The sequence below is a fragment of the Camelus dromedarius genome, chromosome 4, assembly GCF_036321535.1.
Source record: "Camelus dromedarius isolate mCamDro1 chromosome 4, mCamDro1.pat, whole genome shotgun sequence".
Lineage (NCBI taxonomy): Eukaryota > Metazoa > Chordata > Mammalia > Artiodactyla > Camelidae > Camelus > Camelus dromedarius.
The window spans coordinates 5,828,507-5,851,933 of NC_087439.1; the positions used below are offsets into that span (position 1 = coordinate 5,828,507).

General features: G+C 45.5%; 1 protein-coding gene across 1 annotated transcript in view; it reads right to left on the minus strand.

The window, feature by feature from the left end:
• Window positions 1-23,427, minus strand: part of MYO7B (myosin VIIB) — an 89,290-nt gene that overhangs the window by 56,823 nt on the left and 9,040 nt on the right. The window contains exons 2-5 of the mRNA XM_031451202.2: window positions 15,981-16,022; window positions 8,931-9,044; window positions 6,923-7,075; window positions 5,573-5,757 (exon numbers count right to left, since the gene is read on the minus strand). Of these exons, the coding sequence (XP_031307062.1) occupies window positions 5,573-5,757; window positions 6,923-7,075; window positions 8,931-9,044; window positions 15,981-15,998 (470 nt within the window). The 5' untranslated portion in view covers window positions 15,999-16,022. The remainder of the gene's footprint in view (window positions 1-5,572; window positions 5,758-6,922; window positions 7,076-8,930; window positions 9,045-15,980; window positions 16,023-23,427) is intronic.

Sequence of the window (23,427 nt, forward strand, 5' to 3'; positions counted from 1 at the left end):
GCCTCACCCACCAGTGGGCCTGCACTTTTCCCCAGGACAGCCCAAGATCCAGCCCCACTCATCAGCAGGCCAAAACCAGCTTTGGGACACCCAGAACCTGCAGCTAGCCATGTCAGGAACTGGCTCCACCCATCAGCAGGCCAACATTAAATCCAGGACTCCTAGGCCTGCAACCACCCATTCCAGAACCCTGCTCTGCTCACCAGTGGGCCAACACTAGCCCCAGGACCACCCAGGGCCCTGTAACCAGCAGCCTCGTGACCTGGCCTCACCCACCAGCTGCCAGCAGCCTTCACACGAGGAAGGGCCTGGCAACAAACCAGATGAGGGGCCAGCCACACCTTCCAGACCACCCACAGTGGTCAGCCCACCACAACAGAAGGACCTATGCAGCCCATGCAGTGTAAGCACCCTTAGAACACATAGCTCTGGTGACCAGAGGGCCGTGTGCTGCTGGGACACACAGGACATCTCCTACAAAAGGCCACTTCTCCAAGGTCAGGAAATGTAACTGACCTACCAAATGCACAGAAATAAAACCAGCAAATTAGGCAAAATGAGACAACAGAGGAATACATTCCAAATGAAGAAACGAGATAAAACTCCAGAAGAACTAAGTGAAGTGGAGATAAGCAATCTGCCCAAGAAAGAGTTCAAGGTACTGATTGTAAAGACACTCAAAGAACTCAGGAGAAGGATGGATAAACATGATGAGAAGTTTAACAAAGAGTTAGAAGATATAAAGAAGAACTGCACAGAGCAGAAGAATTCAATCACTGAAATGAAAAATGCACGAGAGGAATCAACAGTAGATTAGATGATACCAAGGAATGGATCAGGGAGCTGGAAGACAGAGGAGTAGAAATCACTGATGCTCAAAAGAAAAAAGAATAAAAGGAAATGAGGACAATTTAAGAGACCTCTGGGACAGCATCAAGTATATTAATATTCACATTATAGGAGTCCCAGAACGAGAAGAGAGAAAGGGGCAGAGAATATATTTAAAGGCATAAAAGCTGAAAATTTCTCTAACCTGGGAAAGGAAACAGATATCCAGGTCCAGGAAGCACAGAGAGCCCAAACAGGATCAATCCAAAGAGGACCACACCAAGACACATTGTAATTAAAATGCAAAAATTAAAGATTAAGAGAGCATATTAAAAGCAGAGAGGGAAAGGCAACAAGTTACATACAAAGGAGCTCCCATAAGGTTGTCAGCTGATTTTTCAGCAGAAACTCTGCAGAAGGGAGTGGCATGATGTATCTAAAGTGATGAAAGGGGAAAATCTACAACCAAGAATTCTCTACCCAGAAAGGTTCTTGTTCAGATTTGACGGGGAAATCAAAAGTTTTACAGACAAGCAAAAGCTAAAAGAGTCCAGTACCACCAGGTAAGCTTTATAGGAATTGTCTAAGGGACTAGAGAAAGCTACAACTAGAAACATGAAAATTACAAAAGGAAAAGTCTCATTGGTAAAGGTAAATACATAGTAAAGGCAGTAAATCAACCATGTCTAAAGCTAGTAGGAGGGTTAAAAGACAAAAGGAAGACCATCTACATCCACAATAGGTAGTTAGGGGATATGTGAAACAAAGTGATGTAAAATATGGTGTCAAAATAGTAAATGAAGGGATAGTAAAAACACAGCATTGTTAAAATGTGTTTAAACTTAAAAGATAAACTTAAAATAATCATTTATATTACAATATATAAACCTCATGGTAACCACAACCCAAAACTCTATAATAGGTACACACACAGAAAAAAGAAAGGAATCCAAACATAACATGAAAGATGGTCATCAAATCACAAGGGAAGAGAATAAGAAGAAAGGAATGAAAAAGGACTATAAAAACAACCCAAAACACTTAGCAAAATGGCAATAAGTTCATACCTATCAATAATTACTTTAAATGTAAATGGACAAAGTTACATACTTGCAATGGAATATTACTCAGCCATAAAAAGGAAAAACAACAACATGGATGGTCCTAGAGGATATTACGCTAAGTGAAATAAGACAGAGAAAGACAAACACTATGATTTCGCTTATATGTGGAATCTAACAAACAAAACAAATGAACAAACAGAACAAAACAGAAACAGCATTGGGGATACAGAGAACAAACTGGTGGTGGCCTGAGGGGAAGCAGGTGAGGGAGGTAGAAATAGGTGAGAGAGATTAAGAGGTACAAACCTCCAGTTGCAAAATAAATAAGTAACGGGTATGAAATGCACAGTGTGGGAAATACGGTCAATAACTAAACAACACCTTTGTGGTGACATATTGTAACTAGACTTACAAAGGCGATCATTTTGAAATGTATAGAGTAAAATCATTATGTTGTGTAATAGGAACTAATGGAGGTTATAGGTCAATTACACCTCGAAACCAAACATACAAACAAAATCATAGAGAAAGAGGTCAGATTTGTGGTTACCAGAGGTGGGGGTCGGGGGAGAGAGAATTAGATGACAGCAATCCAAAGGTACAAACTTCCAATTATAAGATAAATAAGTACTAGGGATGTAATGCACAACATGATAAATATAATTAACGCTGCTGTATGTTATTGTGGAAATTAAGAGAGTAAGTCCTAAGAATTCTTATCACACAAAAAATCTTTTTTCTTTCTTTAATTTTGTTTCTATATGAGATGATGGATTTTCACTAAATTTATTGTGACCATCATTTCTTGACGTCTGCAAGTCAGATCATTATGCTCATACCTTAAACTTACACAGCGCTATATGTCAATTACATCTCAATAAAACTGGAAGAAAAAAGCATTCACACCATAAAATAACTAATCAGAAAAAATAGCCAAAATACACAGCACACATACACAGAGTTTGGAAAAAAAAACATATCCAAAAAAATATGCAAAATATTACTGCAAAATATACCAAGGTAAAAAAGCATTAATAGAAAAACAAATGGACATTACATAATAAAAACATTTCCAGGATATCAATACCACAAATTTGTATACACCTAATAACACAGCCTCCAAATACCTGTGGAAACTAAAAAGAGATTTTAATACATTTTTATCAGAAACCTAAAGATCAAGCATATAAAAAAAGCATCAATGAGCTTAAACTAGTAATTATTTATAGACTCTTGAGCTAACAGAGAACATAGAAATGTTTTGCAGCTCACATAAAATATTTACAAATTTGATCAAGTAATAGGTCAGAAAAAGAAGTCTTAGCGTATTGCAGAGTCAATAACATACAGAACATATTAATCACAATGCAATTAAATTAAGAGTCAACAGCTAAAAGGTGGAAACATTTTTATGTTTAGAAATTAAAGGTGCTCTGGGTTTGGGGGTGGTGGGTATAGCTCAATGGTGGAGCATGTGCCTAGCATGCAGGAGGTCTTGGGTTTAATCACTACTACCTCCCTTAAATTTTTTTTTTAATTTTAAAGATTCAAAAAAACTTTCACTATAAAAAAATTTATTTTGAAAAAGAAAGGAATTAAAAGTGCCCGTCTAAAGGGCAAAAAATTAAAGAGGAAGCCATAATAAAACTATATGGTTTTAAACTTTAACAATAAAATAATTATCAACCAATCAATCAATATAAAAATAAAAATTAATGTGTTTGAGTTAAAAAATATACTGATGTCTGGCACACAGCAAACACTCAGGATTGCGATGATTAACTCTACTGTTGCTGCAGAGGCTTAAATGTTACTTTTTGATGAATTATTTTTTATTATAGAAAATGATAAATGTTACAAATGGAGGCAGAATAGAATGTCTTGCTAATAAAAGAAAGGCCCATGGAGGGAGGGGAGAGCTCAGGGGTAGAGCCCGTGCTTAGCATGCAGGAGGTCCTGGGTTCAGTCCTCAGTACCTCCATTAAGGTTGGGAATGCAGACTCCCAGGCTCCCTGTAGCTCTGCTCGACCAGAATCTGCACTTTCACAAGATCCCCAGGGACTTCTGCATTTTACAGTTGGCTTAATGGACTGGTCCAGTCTCATTCAACTCCTGGCCAATTTTGTTTCCCCTCTTGTACTATTTTGAAGCAAATCCCAGACAAGTATTGTTCCATTGGAAAATGTTAATTTTTTTTAGTGGGGGAAGGTAATTAGGTTTATGTATTTATTCTTGGAGGAGGTACTGGGGTTGAACCTAGGACCTCATGCGTGCAAAGCATGAACTCTACCACTTGAGCTATAACCTCCTCCTTGAAAATACTAACTTTTTAAAAAATTCTTGATCAAATTGCCCGTGATCACTATGCCAGCCAAGTGAGGTGGCTGAGGGCGAGGGGCTCAAGTGTCTCACTCACGGCCCCAGGGGAAGGCGCTCTTCTCCCTGGACAGTTGCTGCGAGGCTGGTCCTCCCAATCTTGGGGGCAGACTGGGAACAAAGCCTGAGAGGGGACAAAGCACCGGCTCTCCTTGGCACAGTAACTCCATTCACTCCCGGAGAAGGGAAAAATCACCCCAGGACTCCTCTCTGCCCTCTCTACCAGAGCCCTGGGTTTGAATTCTCTGTTTAACAGCTGTGTGTCTCTAGGAAAGAATCTCAGCCTCTCTGGTGGTAGGTTCTCCCAACAGTAAAACAGGAATACGAGTATCTGAGAACATGAGTCACATCAGCCTACGCTGCAGGGCTCCATCCTGGTCCCTGTTCCGACGTCCCCTCCTCAGAGAGGCCGGGCCCGTCTGCCCTTCCACCTAAGGCTGCAACCCCATCACTCTTTTCTCTTCCCCTGCTGTCTTTTTCTTCAAAGCTCATAGTCCCTGCCAGAACAATTTGCTTATTTATTGCCCGTTTCCCCTTCTAGAATGTAAGCCCCACGAGGCAGGGACTTTAGTCCCTTTCATTTGCTGCTGTCTCCTCCTGTTAGGAAGAGTAGGTCACACCCTTGGGGCCCAAAAGAAACTCAAATGAATGAATGAATGAATGAATGAATGAATGAATGAATGAGTCTACTGGAGCACAAAGCAAGGTGCCCTGGAGCTAAATTCCCTCTCCTCCTTCCTTTCCCACTCAGCCTCCCTTCCATCGGTACCCAGAGTTCAGGAAGCAGAGAGGCCAAGCCAGCCGGTGAGTCTCTGAAGCAAGGTCAGCCCCTGGACTGGAGGGGGACGCAGCCCTTCTGGGCCCCAGCGACCTGAAAGCTGTCCTCCCCTGAGACCCGCCCTGAGACTGTGTCTGAGTGGGACCTCACCTGTTTGACCCTTGCACCTCAAGCATCTCTCCTGGGTCCCATTTCTAAAGGAGCCCATCCCCACCCTTCCTTCTTTTTCGCAGGAAATATTCACAGAAGGCTGGGGCAGTCCAGGCCCTGATGAGACAGTGGCAGAGCATGTTCTGCAGGAAGGAAGCCTTGGGAGGGCTTTTCAGGGTGGAGAGTCCACGGGGGCCAGACACTGGGGGCTCGTGGTGGCCGTGGAGGAGGGTGTTTGCAATTGAACGGGAGCCCCTAAGTCACGCGCTTGTCTGGAGAGGTTTCGGGCAAGGAGATGCTCCCATCTTTACAAGATGCTCAGAGGCAGTACCTGGCCCACCTGCCCGGCCAGGGCCGTGGGGAGTCCGACTCTCACCTGATAATGCAACACTGGTCCCTCCTGTCCTTCTTCATGTTGAAGTAGCAGCTGTTGGCGATGGCAAAGACGTGCGGCGGCAGCTCGCCCACGTGGCGGTTGTAGTACAGCTGCACCTGCTCCGCAGTGTACAGGGGCAGCACCTGGAACGGGTTCACGGCCACCAGGATGGAGCCCGTGTAGGTCTGGGGAGGGGAGCGGGTGGTTAGTGGCCCCCGTTCTGAGGACCTGCGTGGCCTTGCCCTGACCTTGGCCTTGGCTGCAACCCCGAGGGCTGACTTTGGCGAGGAGGTGGGGTCTGATGCTGGGTGGAGAGACGAGACTGTCAGCTGCTCAGATACCCCCCTGGAAAGATAAGGGTGTTCCCCAGTCCTGAGAGCTCTGGGTGGGGGCAGGGATGGTGGTGTATTCACAGGAACATGAAATGAGGTGGTCATGGTTAATGCTTAGCATTCTGTCTGGTATTTAAAAGGGGCTCAAGAACAAAGGAGGGACCGTATGAAATGAGGCTTCACCTGCCTCCAATAGGGGCCTCTGCGAGGCTGGGCCACAGCGGTCACCCTTGCTGACCCCTCCTGGGACCTCAGTTCAGGATCTCCTGCTCATCTGGAGTCTCCACCGGGCCGGCTGCCCCTCTGGGGTGGGACAGGGACAGCCACCAACAGTCCTGTAATCACCCAGATCTTCCTTCTCATTTTAGGACTGGAGAGGGTAATCTCTCCGGCTCAGGACTAGGGCAAACAGATAAAAGAATTCCAGCATAGGCCCTTTGGAAGCGATGAGCTGCCATTCAATTAGCTCACTGCTGTTCCATCCCAGGAGCGGAGCCATGCTCAGCCAGTGACTCAGAGTGCCCTGTGCCTCTTCTGTCTCCGCTCCCAGCCTTCCCTTCTATCTGGGCCCCTGCTCACTCTCCCACTCTTCTGAGCATCCCACAAGCCACCACTCCCTCAGAGACCCAGGCAGATGGTGACTTCCCCAGGTCACACCCACTGATGGCAGGGCTGGGATCAGTTTGGGAATTCCACCTCTCCTGGGAAGTCCGCATTAAAGCAGGATGCTGGCCTTCAAAAGGGGGTGAACCTCCCATCCACCGCCAGTCTTTGGGAGAAGGACCTACATCCACCCATACGACCCTCCTGGTCATCCCACAACTCACTTCCTAGGAGGGCAGGGGTCTCCTGCCCAGGGACCCTGTTTCTATCACCACCTGGAAGGAACCATGCAGAAGATGACCCCCCCCCAGGGCCTCCAGTCCACTTGGCCCTCAGAGCAGTCCTTCCGCTCAGCCACAGATGGGTTCTTCCCCAACCCAGGGGTGGCATGCGTGGACAGGGTGTGGGGACTTACGTAGATCTTGTGCTGCTGGTAGCGGATCAGGAGGTTGTGCACCATGCCCGCCTCATTCAGGTCCCCCAGGCAGATCATGTCATCCACGCCCTGAGCCGAGTTGGGGTGCATGGGGCTCAGGGTGCTAAGGTCCTCTGTCCGGATCCAGTGTTCCTGGAACAAAGGGCACAGACTTTCCTGAGCGGTAGCCCCGGCCTGGGCCAGCTGGCTGCACCTCTTCTCATGTCCTCGACAGGTACACCCACTTGGTGGCCCGCGCCTGGCCAGGGTCAGTCTGTGCTGAAGGTCAAGGGAAACCTGTGAACAGGATCAGGTCACTCTGGGGCTGGAGTCAGCATGTGTCTAGGGCCAGGGGTCAGTGCATAGCTGGCACTACAGGTGAACTTCAGGCCAGGGTCTGAGGAACTTGTAGCCAGAAGTTAGATTGGGTTTTGCAGCTGGAATAAAAGTGTGCAAGTAAAAGTGTTTTTAAACGGCATAACATGGGGGGAGGGTAAAAAAAATGGAGGGAGGGTATAGCTCAGTGGTAGGGTGCGTGCTTAGCATGCACAAGGTCCTGGGTTCAATCCTCAGTACCTCCATTGAGAAATAAACAAATAGCCTAATTACCTTCCCCAATAAATAAATAAATAGGTAGGTAGATAAACAGATAGATTAAAAATAAAAAATAGAAACAAGCCCAAAAAACCTTTAAAAATAATTAAAAGTTAAAAAATAGTTATAAATAAATAAATGGCATAACATCATTTTGCAAATAGAAGATATTTTTGTTACTATTTTACTGGCTTCCATATGAAGGAGCTCACAGGTCACAGTCTAGAATTTTCTCCTTGGAGGCCAAGCCTCCACATGTTCCACTTTGCAGCCCCTCAGCCAAGAGGGTTTCCCGAGGAGGATTTAGTGACCAGCTGGACCCTTTCCCCTGCATGCCCTTCCCCCCTGTCCATCACCTGCTCCTCCTTGGCCCCCCAGGTGGCTGAGCTGTCCCCCTGAAGACCAACCTGAGCTTCCTACCTTCCTATATCTGAGCTGCTTTGCTCACCACGAGCTGAGCCTCCCCTCCCCTTCCTCCTGACATCCCAGGGCCCTCACTCTGAGCATCTTTCTCACACACCTTTCTCTCCCTCCATCTGGTCCCTCCTGCTCACCCTTCTCTACTTTGCAAACGAGCTTTCTGCCCTCCAATCCTCTCTGCCACTACCCTTTCCCATTTCATTCCTTCCTACTCCCCTAATTATCCTAGTTTTTCATCTGCCAAACTGAACCCTACTTCCTCATTTTAGAAACAATCCCGATTGACAGATGACTGGATAAAGAAGCTGTGGTATATTTATACAACGAAATACTACTCAGCCATAAAAGAGAATAAAATAATGCTATTTGCAGCAGCATGGATGGACCTGAAGATTGTCATTCTAAGTAAAGTAAGCCAGAAAGAGAAAGAAAAATACCATATGATACCACTCATATGTGGAATCTAAAAAAAAAAAAAAAAAAGACAAACTTATTTACAAAACAGAAACAGACTCAGACAGAGAAAACAAACTTATGGTTACCAGTGCAGGGACATGGGGTGGAAAGGGATAAATTGGGAGTTTGAGATTTGCAGATACTACTATATATAAAGTAGATAAACAAGAAGTTTCTTCTGTATAGCAAAGGGAACTATATTCAATTATCTTGTAGTAACTTACAGTGAAAAAGAATATGAAAATGAATATATGTATGTTCATGTATGACTGAAGCATTATGTTGTACACCAGAAATTGACACAACATTGTAAACTGACTACACTTCAATAAAAATATATACCACACACACAAAAGAAACAATCCTCAAGACAGACCTGCAGTGGTCACCACAATGGGAATTTGCCGTGGTCTATTCTGCCATGTAGGTCCCCAACTTGGGCTCGGGAGCCACTAGTTCTGGGGAATGGCACCAGAGAAGGAGGGTGAGGGTGAGGCTAAGAGGGCTGAGCCTCCCTGAAGAGCACGGCCGTACTGACCTTGCCCTCATCATCTTCAACCAGGATTTTGCCAGGCTTCGTCTCTCTGATGATGCCCCCGATGGCCACACAGGTCTTGTTGGCAGAGGTGGGGTTCAGCCACACATGGTCACCCTGGAGGGCAGAGAGATAGTGGTCAGATCCAGACTCCAACTTCCCCTTCCTGCTCAGGACTTATTTCTCCTGGGGGCTGTCCCCTCCAACCAGGAGATCCCAAGTTGGCTGGGGCATGCTCTCTCCCCCTCGTCCTCCTCCCCTCCCCCTCCTCCTTCTCCTCCTCTTTCTTTTTCTTCTTCCCTCTCTCCTACCCAACCCCTGCCCTTTCTTGCTCTTGCCAGGAAGGCAGCAGTGGAAGCTTCCCTGGTCTAGCTTGCTGTTAGGAAATAAACAAGCTGTTTTGGCAGGAAAGTGACCCTCTGTGAAGTAGAAGACAGTCTTTGCCCTGTGAATAGCCTTAAAGTACCCAAATCCATTGGCTGGCGAAAAACAAAGACTAAAATCTCACTAGGTTTCTGCCTGGCCTACAACATGGCACTGACCCCCGTGAACCTCTTTCTGATCCAAGGAAGCTCACCCCATTCAAAGAGGAGTAACCCGAAAGGAACAAGCAGGTGTCCACACACAAAGATGCTGAAGTTCAAGAAGAGGAAAGAAAGCAGGTGAGTAACAGTCACAGGGGAGACAAACAGACTGCCACAGGGCAGTGGAAAGTCATGACCTAGAGTTTCACCACGGTTTCCAAAAGCTTACTAAGGTGTAGATCAGAGGCACAAGAGCTCAGAAATTAGAAGCCAAGACAAATGAAAAGGATGAGACATGAATTGGCAGAGCTCGAGGAAGAAATGGAGGAAAAGAAAGAAACATGGACAGAAATAAAAGCAAAACTGGAAACAGTGAGAGGGTAGTAAATGCTGCTAAATCATGGTAAAGATCGTAGAAAACAGGAGAAAAGTGGGCAAAAGGTCAAGATTAGGAAGAAAAGGATAGATATGGAAGACAGGGAAAAATACAAATAATCAAATTGCCCAAAGAAGAAAACTAGGGGGAAAAAAAGCAGAAAAATTATTTAAAGATATAATTCGAGAAAACTTTCCAGAAATTAATGAAGCCTTGAATCTATGGACTGAAGGCACACCAGGTGCCAGGAAATAATGACAAAGAAAAATCAACTCTAGGACATATACTAGTAAAGGTTATTGAACTTCAAAAGTAAAGAAACATTTGGGAGTGGGTAGGCAGACAAAAAGGTGAGTCTGCTTTTAAGGAAAAAAATTAGGACAAATTCAAATCATACACGAGGGCTGAACAACTCCCACAAAGGTCTCAAGAAAAGAGAAATACAGCTATTAGGATGGCCACTGTCCAAAGAATAGAAAACAACAAGTGCTGGTAAGAATGTAGAGAAACTGGATACTTGTACACTGTTGGTGGTAATGTAAAATGGTGCAACCACTGGGGAAAACAGTATGATTCCTCAAAAAATTAAAAATAGACTTACCATGTGATCCCACTTCTGGATATATATCCAAAGAAATTAAAAGAAGGATCTCAAAGATATATTTGTACTCCCATGTTCATCGCATTATTATGCACCATAGCCAAGAGGGGAAAGTAACCCAAATGTCCATTGGTAGATGAACCCAATAAACAAAAATATATTATATACAGTCCTCCCTCAGTATATTTGGGGGATTGGTTCCAGGAGCCCCTGCAGATACCAAAATCCCTGCAGGTGGAGGTTAGAAGTGAGGAGCTAAGTTTTTAGAGATGCAGAGGGAAACATCAAAGAATCAACAAATCATGTTCAAGTGCCTTACATAAAATGGCATAGTACAGTGAGCACTACACACAATAGAGTTTTATGCAGCCTTGAAAAAGAAGGAAATCCTGTCACGGCTACAATGTGGATGGACCTCAAGGACATTATGTTAAGCAAGAGAAGCCAATCACAGAAGGACAAATACTGTATGACTCCACTCATGTCAATTATATAAAGAAGTAAAAATCATAGAAACAGAAAGTGGAAAGGTGGTTTCAGGGGCTGGAGGAGGAGGGAGGGAACATAGTGTTTAATGAGTATAGAGTTTCAAGTTTGCAAGATGAAAATGTTCTCACATCTGTTGCACAACAATGTGAACATACTTCATAATATTGAACTGGATGCTTAAAAATGGTTAAGATGGTACATTTAATGTTCTGTGTTTTTTAACCACAATAAAAAAGAAAAAAAAATCCCCAAATTTTTTACCTAGCCAAATTATCATTCCGGTATAAAGGTACATTTTTGAAGATGTAATATTTTCCGATAAGCCTTTTGGATCACACCAACACCCACGATCATGAAGTTTCAAAATACTTGGGACCAAGAAAAGATCATAAAAGCTTTCAGAGAGAAAAAATAAGTTATGCAAAGGCTGAAGAATTAGAGTGGTGTTGGATTTCTTACCAGCAACGCTGGAAAGCAGAAGACAATGTGGAGTACATGTCTTCACAGTTTTCATGTAGAATTATATCCAGTATGGAATCCTATGTCCAGCTGTTGTTCCAATGTGAATAAAAATATTTTTAGGCATGGACGATGTTGAAACCATTCACCTCATTTGTATAATTTTTCAGGAAGCTATTACAGGTTGTGCTCGATCAAAACAAGGGGTAAATCAAAAGAAAGACAAACCTTGGGTCCAGGAAAAGAGATTCAGTGCAAAGGAGAGGCACAAGGAACACTCAGGGTGGTTGCGAAGGAGATTCCAAGATATGTGCTTCAGAAGTAGGAGGTGCCAGTTTAGATACCCCCAGTCAGCAACTCTGGGAGAGATTTCTTCCTGAGGGTGAAGTTGATTGAACTTCCAGATGAATCAGAAAGTTTTGAAAGAAGACTGACATATCTGGGAGAAAGCTAGGGGGTTACACCGTGGTTAAATACATAGAAAACGAAGCGGATGGGGGGAAAGACCATTACAAAGTCTAGCAAAATGGAAGCACAGCACCTAGAGTAGATGCATGGCTCAGGCGAGAGGAGCATCTTCTTAAGTAACATAAGTAAACTCCGTATGTGGATCTGATGAAAGCCAGGATTTAACAACTTTGGGAGGATGAAGAGATAGATAGTATGAGTGCTGCAGGTGGGGGGTTAGGAGCAAGGAGTTAAGGCCTTTCTCACCTTGTGGAGAGTCAGTAATAGATGATGCCTGAAACCAAAAACTCAAGGAGCACTGTACACATGTTCTTTAGAGACACAGAGGGAAATATCAAAGAATCAACAAGAAGGGTGGATGGTGGTCACCTCTGTGGAAGAGAAAGTGGGGGATGAGTCTTTAAACTACATGTCTATGTAACTGAGCAGGACCCTGTTGTCATCAGTGACCATCTGACACGTCCAATGTTGTTTGTTACTGCCTAACTGTATAATGGTTTAAAGGGTTTTTCTCATGCTCTTGCTGACCAGGGTTAGGCTAGAGAGGAGGGAGGCGTAGGTGATCCCCCAACCCTCTCGTGGTGCTGCATGCAAGGATCATGCCCAGTGGTGCCCTGTTCTCGCCCCTAGTGCCCTGCTCTTGACCTGATACCTAAGAAATGGCAGTTGGGTGTTTTGTGCACCTTGTTGTTCTTAACTCGCCTCAACTGGGCATGTCTGCAGTTGTTTTTGACCCCTTGTGGTTTCCTTGTATCCTGTTGTTCGAGCTGCTGGCCTCAGCCTGCAGCAGGAGGTCCCAGGCCTCAGCCTGCTTGAAAGAATAAAAGCACTTATCAACCTGACTTTAAACTGCACATGTTTTTCTCTCAAGCTCTTTTCCACAGAACCCCTACCTAGGCTTCCTTTGTTCTAGGTACAAGAACATTAAAAGAGCCCTGAAGCTGGAGGTGAGCTTCATACCCAGCAGAGGGAAGGGGACCACTGCATCTGCAAAAACAATAACAATTTTGCAACAATTTGTTACCCTGTGTGTGATCTCTATGGAAATTAGCCCTTCCTCTTGAACTCTTGAACTTTTACTATAAAACTTCCTGCCTTCTCTCTCCAGCAGGCTCACAGTCTTAGAGGCAGTAGCTCACTGTGATCTCCTTTGCCTGGCAAAGAAATGAAGCTGCCTTTTCTACTTCATCCAAAACTCTGTCCTCGAGTCTTAATTCAGTAAACAGGGGTATGGAGGCCATGTTCCGGCAACACCTATAACAGCTTCATACAAATAAAAGCTAAATTAAAAAGAACAGCAAGAAAGAGCTGTTACAGGATGCAAAAGACCAGCATGAGCAACATATTGGGCTCAGTGAACTAATTAAATCATGCCAGGAACCTCAGAGACCTGGAGCTTTCCCACGACAAGGATAAAGTTCCAGTGTGAAAATTACAGCCTGCTGCTGAAACAGCTGGCAAATCAGCAAAGTGGGAAGATTAAAAGTCAAGACAGGTGACGGGCATCTCACAGGAGATGGTATTAACCAGAAGTGAAAAAGACAGAGAGATCATTTCCAATCCAAACTGAATGCTAAGGGGTCAGCCCAACTTGAGCTGGAAGAATAAACAAAAGAGCTGGAATATTCATTCATTCCATTTAGCCAAAGCTCTACTAGGAAAGAAATGAGAAGCCAAGTAGCAGAAAACAGAGCTTCTTCGTGAACTCTATTGGCAGCAAAAAAAATGACTGCATGGAAGCAGCTGAATCAGGGAAAAAATGAACGAGAAGAGAGAAAGCAGAAGCTATCAGCTGCAAAGGAAGTAAAAGTCTATGTTGAGATTCAGGAGCTAGAGGATGCATCACAGAAAGCAGAGAGATCTATGTATTTGTCCATGATGCAGAAAGGCTCCTGCCGCAGCCTGAGACAGAAATTTCTAAGAGGAAACTCAAAGGCCCGAAGCCATGAAGAATCCCCTTCCGGGGTACCTGATCTTCCGTCTCCTGAGATGGGCCGGCTTTTCTGGCCACTCAAGGAATTGGGCGGTGTGTCCCCATCCAACATACCCACCCACCATGTCATTCTCTTGCCTTAGGAGAAGAGATGGGTCTACAGATGGCTCTGTGCTGCATTTACTTAGATAAATGGGGGATCACATGGGCCTTGGAGGAATCTCCAGCAGGAGGCCTCCAGGCTAAGCTCCAGAGATGGTCCATCAGAAGACTCACAGAACCTGTCCCTTCTGTAGGGACAGGTGCCATGGTTACTGCTGGTGCCAAGGACCCTATTTTTCCCAGGAATGCACCCCCCACCACTGAAGATAAGGAACGGTACACCTGCCATCAAGATCTATGAATGTTTATGGCTTCATGAATCACGGACGGTGTCAATCAAGAGAGGTTCTTTGCATTTCAAAGGATTTCAACCCAGTCTCACCCACTGAAGATTCCCAGCCCCTCTGCACACAGGTATATAAATATCTATAGTTCTCACTTGGAAAGAAAAGTGGGGTTTCATTAAAGTGACTAAAGGTCATGCTCCACCTGGGGCCCTGGGATGGCTCAGAATGTGTGGCAGGACCAGGGTCTGGGTTCCTTCACTGGCCCATTAGATGGAGGGTGGAGGGGCTGGTGATTCCGGCAAGAGCAAGGTCTATCTGCATGTTCATCCCTAAGTCAGATCCTGTGTGGTTACACACATGTGATGGGGTTCCCAGAGGTGAAATGGGAGAAAATTTGGTTGAAACAATACGTTGGCAATGCAGGATCTTCTATCTTCTGCAAAAGTCTTCAGTTTTTGCCTGGGGACTCACCCCTTCCCAGCTCTTGGTCGATGTGGTTCTTGGGGAGCACCCTCCCCCTCCCCTGAAGGGTGGGCAAGTCCGCTCTTCCCATCTCCTCAGCTGTTACCAAAGGACGCCGTATGCCTTGTTCAGTCTGTGCATCTTCCGTGTGTTCTAGGCCGATGCTGCCCGATGGAAATACACAATGCGAACCACATGTGTAACTTAAACTGTTCTAGTGGCCATGATCATCCTCCTCTCAAGGAACTTGCAATCTTAGAAGACAAACGGGCCTGCAGTTGCACTTGAGAGCCACATGCCCCCAGGAGGTATCTTTTCAAACTCTGCTTGAAGTTGGTCACAATTCTGTCACATTCCCAGCGGGACTGTTGGAAGTAATGCATCTCACAGGTGAATTCCTTTGTGAAATAAACCTGGATTTGCTCCAAAATCTCCTCATACTTCCAAAACGGTGCCACGTTCCAATGGTTGTGATTTTGTTCTCCAAAGCCCATGCAACCCGCATGTTTAGATCACGTGTGTTCTCTCTCCAGCCTCAAACAGCCTTTGCTCTGTTCTGGAGCCGCTCACTCTGTGCCTCAGATGCCTCCAGGGTTCAGTCTCAGGAGCCCCGAGGTGCTCACCCACTCAAGGACTCTGCCCCCTCTCCACCGTGGGGGTCCAGCAGCCAGATGGAGACAATGGCTTAGTACACAGGAGGAGGCTATTTGGAGCATTTTCTTATGAAAGAGGGTTTCGCAGCATTCTGACTTTCTTGGGTTTGGGCTGGAATTTTGGAGGGCAGGGAAGGACGCCCAGGCTGATGAGGGGGCTCTCCTCTGGGCCCCCCAGCCCCTACACTTCTCTTATCATGCACACCCCACCCAGGTGGCCTGCACCCCGCATCCCAGGGCAGCACAGTGTGTCAGCATGGCGGACTCAAGGCCCATCGGCTCTCTCCTCCCATGGAGCCATCTCTTGGCCACTGGGATACAAGCAGGTGCTTAACAGATGCTCACTGAGTGGAAGGAAGGGGATGCAGGGCCTGAAGTGGTGATCTGGCCCAGTGTTTCCTCCCCACCCACCCTGGGTGAGCTTCTCCCAACCGCAACACGAGACAACATATGAGAAATCCCTTTGTCAAGATATTTTAAGCCCCGAACATAAGTGAGGGATTATTGCACACACCTGGTCATTCCACCAAGGCCCAGAGGTTGGCCAAACTCCTTTTTGGGTTGTTCCCCAAACTCCTCATCTGTGGGGTTTTCCTTAGAGGGTCTCGTTGCCTCTCCCTTCTTTCCCTGGGGGTGATCTGACTCAGCCCTTGGCAAGCCCCACCAAGAACCCCTAGACGGAGGAGATGCAAGTCTTACCAGTCGTACGCCCGACATCCTGGGGCAGCCGTTGCTCACAGCCTGTGTGCAGAGAGAAAGCAGAATATCAGTCCTCGTGGCTCTGGATGTGGGACCCTGGAGGAGTGGGGCCACCAGTGTCCAGAGGCGTGCCCCTGAGTGCCTGGCATGGGGCCAAGAAATGACTTGACAAAATGGACAGATGAGTCATCATCCCATCCCAAGCGGAAGAGGCTTCCAGGACACCCTTGCTTCCTCCTGCCCCATCTCATCTATTTTACACTCAGCATTGGGCTCAACACAGGGAGTAGGGTGGTTCTGAACAGGTTTAAAACACTGTCCCTGTCACCCACAAGTCAAACTGTATCTGGTCAGACATCTGTGAAAACCAGCCATCACCACACACCACAGGGAGTGTGGAGGGAAGCAGACGGCGTAAACAGACACAGCAAACACTGTCTAAACCTCACAGCACGCCCCAAACACAGGTATCCCCAATTTCATACGTGGGCTCAACAAAGAAGAGGTGGTCTGTTAACCAGCAGCATAGCTGGCAATCCCACCTGGCTCTGCCTCCTTTCAATCCTGTGCCCCGCACCTGGCTGCCTCCCAGGGGCTTTGGGAGCACAGAGGTGGAGGTGTAGATTGTCACGCCAGCCAGTGGAGGAGGAAGGTCACCGCCTTGATCCAAAGGAGGATCCCAGCCTTGCCCCTCCGTGCGGGGAGCAGCGTGAGGCAGGTACCTACTGCTGGTTTTGTTCACCCCCTGCTCCCTGTGTCTAATGCAGAACTGCCCCCGGGAATGACCCAGGAAATATTTGTTCAGTGAAACAGAATGGAGCCCTTGGAGAGGATGTCCTTTTTTGATGCTTTTTCCAGATGAGTAAGAATTCACAGTGGAAGCAAAGACAGGTGTTCTCTAGGGACGCTGTGACTTTAGCAAAGGCAGAGGGGCAAAGGGCAAAGGATGTGAAGGGTCCACGCTGAGTGGGACAAAGAGTCTTTGGCCACTCTTCTGTTAAACAAAGAAACATTTTATTTCAATTTTTATTTACTGCCTGGGCATTTTTACATTCATGACAACCTACACCTCCCAGTGTTTGTTGAGTGCCTACAGTGTAAAAGGCAGTAATCAGATTGAGATTCCCTTTTAAGGTCTGAGGCTACAGCTCTTTCAAGGGTGGCTGGTCCATGTCCCCACCTCACGTAACCCAGTGAGGTGATGGGTGGGCATGCCCCCTCCCCAGCTCCCCAGCGTTGCTCTGGCCCCTCACTTCTCTATCCCAGGTAGAAACCTCAGACCCTCTACTGCCTCATGCATGGCACTGACCTCCATGTTCATCACTCTCCGGACACCAGGATCTGCCTCACAGGTGCCCCCTGCCAGTCCTGCCCTCCCTGGGGGATGACCTGACACATGTTCTGGACTCCCACTCCCCTGACCCCAGATTCCACTAACCTCCACTCCCGCACGACTGGCGCTGGTCATCCCATGTCCCAGAACCTCTCCATTTCAGAAGCAAAGTCTTCCAGCTCTCCAGCCCCACCCCAAACTAGCACTAGTCGCCCACTCCCACTCAGAAACAGCTGTTCCTTCATTTTATCATGACTTCTCAGCCCTTTTGTTTCTCCCCAGTCTCTCAGCCAGGCATCCTAGCTTTATTTCTATCCCAACCAGCCTGGAAGCTGCCTTAAATCTTTTTTGGAACAAAGTGGTTTTGTAAACACCCGTAAATGGAATACAAAACTAAAGCACAGTGAGCGCCACGCTATGTGGACCCCTCTGGTCCACCACTGTCTGGCCCACCACGGTCTTGTGAATGCTGCTGGCTCCTGCAAGAAAGTCCCAGCCCTGAACTGAGCCCACCAGGGATGGGTCACACCACCCTGACGGCAGGGGCCAGGGCAGTTTCATGGCCGGCACCTCCTCTGGGGCTTTAGAAATGCCTGAGGACCCCTTGAGTGGGCCCTAGTTGGCTCTTTCTGCAAAAATTAAAAAAAAAACAAACCCTATTTCAAAGCTCCCTCCCACTACTCACTCTGCAGAACACCTTGATCTGTGTCACTGAAAAAAGAGAGAAGTCACCCTCTGCTTCCAGCCCTGCCCTCTCTGGCCTCCTCCACCAGGGCCTTTGTTTTATCAATTACTGTGTTGATTAACATACATCCACAAATTCTTTGTGGACTCCTCCCTTGTAAAGACTGCGTCTCATTCTCCCCACCTGGGGTGTGGACTTAGTGGTTTCCTTCTAACGAATAGGATGAGGTGGAAGTGATGGAGTGTAGCTTCCAAGACTGGCTCATAAAAGGCCATGTGGTTTCCTCCTCTCTCTCTCCAACATCACTCAGCCTGGGGAAACTTGCTGTCATGTCATGAGGACACTCAAGCAGCCCCAAGGAGCGACCCATGTGGTGAGGAACTGAGGTCTCTAGTCAAGACCCAGTGATCTTGGAAGCAGGTGTTCCAGCCCCAGTCAAAGCTTCAGATGACCAGAGCTCCAGCCAATGTCCTTGTTATGGCTGAACTGTGTCCCCTCCAAGTTCATATGTTGAAGCCCTAACCACCCCTGACCTCAGATGGGACTGCATTTGAAGATGAGGCTTTTAAGAGGTGATGAAGTTAAATTGGTATTGTTAGGATGGGGCATAGCCCAACACGACTGATATCCCTGTAAGAGAGGAAGAGGTATTAGAGGTGTGCGTGCGGAGGACTGACCATACGAGGACAGAGTAGCAAGACGGTGAGTGTCTGCAAGCCAAGGAGAGGGGCTTTGGGAAAACTCAGCCCTACTTGGCCTCAGACTTCCAGCTCCAGAATTGTGAGAACATAAATGTCAGTTATTTAAGCTGCCTAGCTGGTGGCATTTTGTTATAGCATCTCCAGAAAACAAACACTAAGCTCATGGGCTTCCTGGTCCAGAACTGCCCAGCTAAGATGCTCTTGGATTTCAGAAATCATCTGAGAAAGTAAATATTTGAAGCTGCAAAATTTTGGATTACTTTCTTATGCAGCAATAGGTAGCTAATACAACTGCCCCTCACTCTCACATCTTCCTTCATTCTCACTCTTCTGGCCTTTCCTCCCAAAGTTTTTCTGAAGATGCAAGTTTTGTCTACACTAAAATGAACTTTCTTGGCCTCATGACCTGCTCCAGCTATTGCTCTATATTGTATATGCCATATATTGTATATATTGCTATATACCCCTCTGCTCCTCAGCTGAGCCTCTTGAAGGAGTTGCCCCATCATGTTGCCTCCACTCTTTTATCTTTCATGCCTTCCCAAGCCTTGGGTCACACGCATGTCCCCACAAACACTGCACTCCAGGGCCAACGTGACTCAAGTCAACGCCAAGACCCTTCCAGCCATGCCCTCTTCCCTGACTACAGCCTCTTGGCTCCTGCAGGATTTCACTTCCCTGCCTTTCCTTTGCTCCTGGGGGGGTCCTCTCAACCTCCTCCCAGGACCCTTTCCCTCCCCTTGGCCTCTTGGTGTCTGAGGGAGATGCTGGTCTTTTTGTCTGCCTGATGTGCCTCCCCCTATTTCCTTTGGGAGAAATTCTCCTCTCTTTGTCCAAAATGTTTCTGATAGTGACCATGAATCATGGTACCTCAGAGACGGCATGTGATTCAAGGAGGGGTCAATCACAGGCTTTCCCTGGGATGTTCCAAATTGGAGCTGGGGGTTGGCTTTTTTCTGAAGTTGCAAAGTTTTGAAATATGATTCCAGAACTGCCAGGGGCTATGGTCCTAGTGTCTTAAAAAAAAAAATAGCTGGTATGAGAGAATAAAGTTGGCAGGCCAGGAGGGAAGTAGACAAAAGACAGAAATCCTATCTCTGGCTTTTTTCATTTTGTTATTTGAGCTAAGCTACCTAGACTCTGTTGAAACCAAAGAATTCTCATTGTTCTGGTGGCCCTCATTCTATTCCCTTTCAGCCTGCACACCCCCCTTGTGCATTCATACCACCTCCCAGGGCCACTCCCAGGATCAAAGCAATTCTGAGTCTGAAACCAATGTCTCCAACCCTCATCGCTATCCTGAACTCCAGATCCACCAAGGCCCTATTCTCTGGATATCTCCAGCAGACAGGCCATGGGCACATCAAACTCAACATGACCACAGCAACTCATCTCCTCTGTCCTCAAATCTGCTCTTTCCCCTGTGTTCTTTATCTCAGTGAATAAAAACTAGCAGCTGTTGAAGAAAATGCCTGAGTCATCTTATTATCCTCATATCAAATGATCACTAGGATCTGAAGAATTCATCCCTTAAAAACTTGAGTCTCCCAACTATGTTGTTTACAAGATACTCACCTGAAATATAAAGACACAGATAGATTACAAATAAAGAGATTCAGAAAATATACCATGTTTATACTAGTTAAAAGAAAGGAGGAGTAGCTATACTAATATCAGGCACAGCAGACTTCAGGACAAGAAAAATTATGAGGACTATTATTACAAAATAATAAAGGGACTGATTCCCAAAGAGAACATAACATTACTTAATCTGTATGCACCTAACAACACAGCATCAAAATACATGTGGCAAAAACTGGTAGACCTACAAGCAGAAAAAAATAAATCCACAATTATAGTCGGAGACTTTAGCATCCCTATATCAGTATTTGACATATCTGCCAGGCCTAAAATCAGCAAGGACATCGCTGAACTCAATAGCACCATTAGTCAACTGGATCCAATTGACATTCATAGAATACTTCATCCAACAACAGGAGAATATACCTTCACAAGTTCACATGGAACATTTACCAAGATAGACCACTTTCTGGGCCATAAACACATCTGAACAAATTTTAAAAATAAAAATCATGCAATCTGTGCTTTCAGACCACAATGAAATTACACTGGAAATCAAAATAGCTGGAAAATCCCCAAATATTTGGAGATTAAGAAACACACTTACAAATAGCATGTGTGTCAAAGAAGACTCAAGAAAGATTTTTAAATGTTTTCAACTAAATGAAAATACAACTTACCAAAACTTGTGGGATGCAGTGAAATTAGTGCTTAGAAGGAAATTTATAACACTGGAAGACTATTTTTAAATAAGGGGATTCAAATCAAGATGGCAGACTGGGAGGACTCAGAATTCACCTACCTCCATGAACATATCAAAAATACATCTATATGTGGAACAATTTTCACTGAAAATGAACTGGAGCCTAACAGAAAGACTCCTGTAAAATCAAGGCTATAAGAAAGATAACTGCAGAATCAGATAGAAAGGGAAGAGAAGTGGTCAGGTCAGGACCTGTGCCCCTGGGACAGGACTCAGAGGAAAAGGGAGATTACATGGGTGGAGACCCTTGCTGAGAGTGAGTGGTTTGAGCCCCATATTGGGCATCCCAGCCCTGGGGTCTGACAAAGGGAAGATGAGCCCCCTTGGCCAGTTACAGGGCCAGTGGAACTAATGGGAGGACTGTGGGAAGCCTGGACACTGCTTGTGAGGACCACACAAACACTTGCTCCTGAGGCTGGGCAGAGAGGAAGGAATGAAACCACAGAGTTGGCTGACTGGTTTCCCAGGACCACCCTGGCATGTGCCCTAGTCCACAGCCCAGCCCAAGCTGAGCAGGAAGAGGGCAGTTATTACTGGCAATTACACAGATGGGACATCAGAAAAAGTCCAGATCTCTGACAGTGGCCAGATTACTGCACTTCATGCCAGACCCATGCTGAATACCCACCCACACCAACTCCTCTTGCTCCAGCACTGCTCCCATCTGGAGCAAGGAGGCTGGTACTGGGAGGGGGAAGAGCACAACAGAAAGGGAACTGAGCCAGTTTGGACCCAAACCTCAGGGCTTCTGCATCAGCAACTTAGGACCTGGCCCTGTCCCTAGTAGGGCAGTGATGGCCACTGAGAGGAAAGCCCCCCAACTCACAGCTGGGTCTGGCTCTAGCCCCTCCATCACTAGTCCCACCTCCCACCAAGGCAATAGCTGCCACCACACCCTGAGGAAAGATGTGACTTGTGTTCATATCAAATCCAGTCTCTCCACCAAAGCTACTAGGCACATGTAGATTCTATAGGGACATTGCCACATAAGGAGACCCCTTCAAGACTGCCATAGGTAACAATTTTACTTAAATTTGTAAAGACAGAGAAAGATAATTAAAGTGAGAAGAGAGAAGATTTTGTCTCAACTGAAAGAGTAAGAGAAAATAAAATAAAGTTTTTAAAAAGGGGTGTAGGTATAGCTCGGTGGTAGGGAGTGTACTTAGCAGGCAGAAGATCCTGGGTTTAATCTTTACTACACCTATATCTTAAAAAATTATTTTTTAAATAAAGGAAAAGAAAGAGCAAAGGAATCCCCCCCTAACAAAAAAACAACCAATGAAACAGAAATAAACAGTTTACCAGATACAGAGTTCAAAACATTAGTAATAAGAATGCTAAATGAATTAGGGAAAAGAATAGATGAAGGCAGAGAAAATTTTAACAAGGAACTAGAAAATATTAAAAAGAACAAGTCAGAACGGAAGAATACAAGAACTGAAATGAAAAACCTACTAGAAGGAATGAATAGTAGACTAGATGATACAGAAAAATGCATAAGTGATCTGGAGGATAGAATAATGGAAATCACCCAAACAAAACAGCAAAAATAAAAACAAATTTAAAAAATAAAAACAGTTTAAGGAATCTTTGGGATAACATCAAATGTACTAACATTCTCATCATAGGGGTCCCAAAAGGAGAAGAGAGAGAAGGGGGTAAAAAAATGTATTTAATAAAATTTTGAAAATTCAGGTTGAAAATGTCCCAAGCCTGAAGAAGGAAACAGATATCCAGGTGCAGAAAACACAGAGGGCTCCAAACAAAATAAAACCAAACAGACCCACACCAAGACACACCATAATTAAAATGTCAAAAATTAAAGAGAGAATTCTAGAGGCAGCAAGAGAAAAATACAGATTTATGTAAAAGGGAACCCCATTAAACTGTCATCTGGTTTTTCTGCAGAAATATTACAGGCCAGAGGGAAGTGACACGATATATTTAAAATGCTGAAAGGGAAAAACCTGAAACCTAAGATTCTCTTCCTGGCAAGACTGTTATTTAGAGTTAAAAAAGAGATAAATAACTTCTCAGACAAGCAAAATGAAAGGAGTTCATCAATACTAAACTGACCCTAAAAGAAATGTTAAAAGGTCTTCCCAAAGTAGAAAAGGCTTAACAAGAAGTATCTATGAGAAAGGAAAAAAACATCCCACTAGTAAAGGCAAATATATAGTAAAGGCTGAGGATCAACCACTTAAATAAGCTGGTACAAAGATTAAAAGATAAAAAATTATAAGGTCAACTATAACTACGAGAATCAGTAAAGGGATAAACATGAAGATATAAAATGTGACATCAAAATCACAAAGTGTAGGGGAAGGGAGTAAAAAAGTGTAGATCTTTTGGAAGGTGTTAGAACTTAAAGGACTACCTGTTTA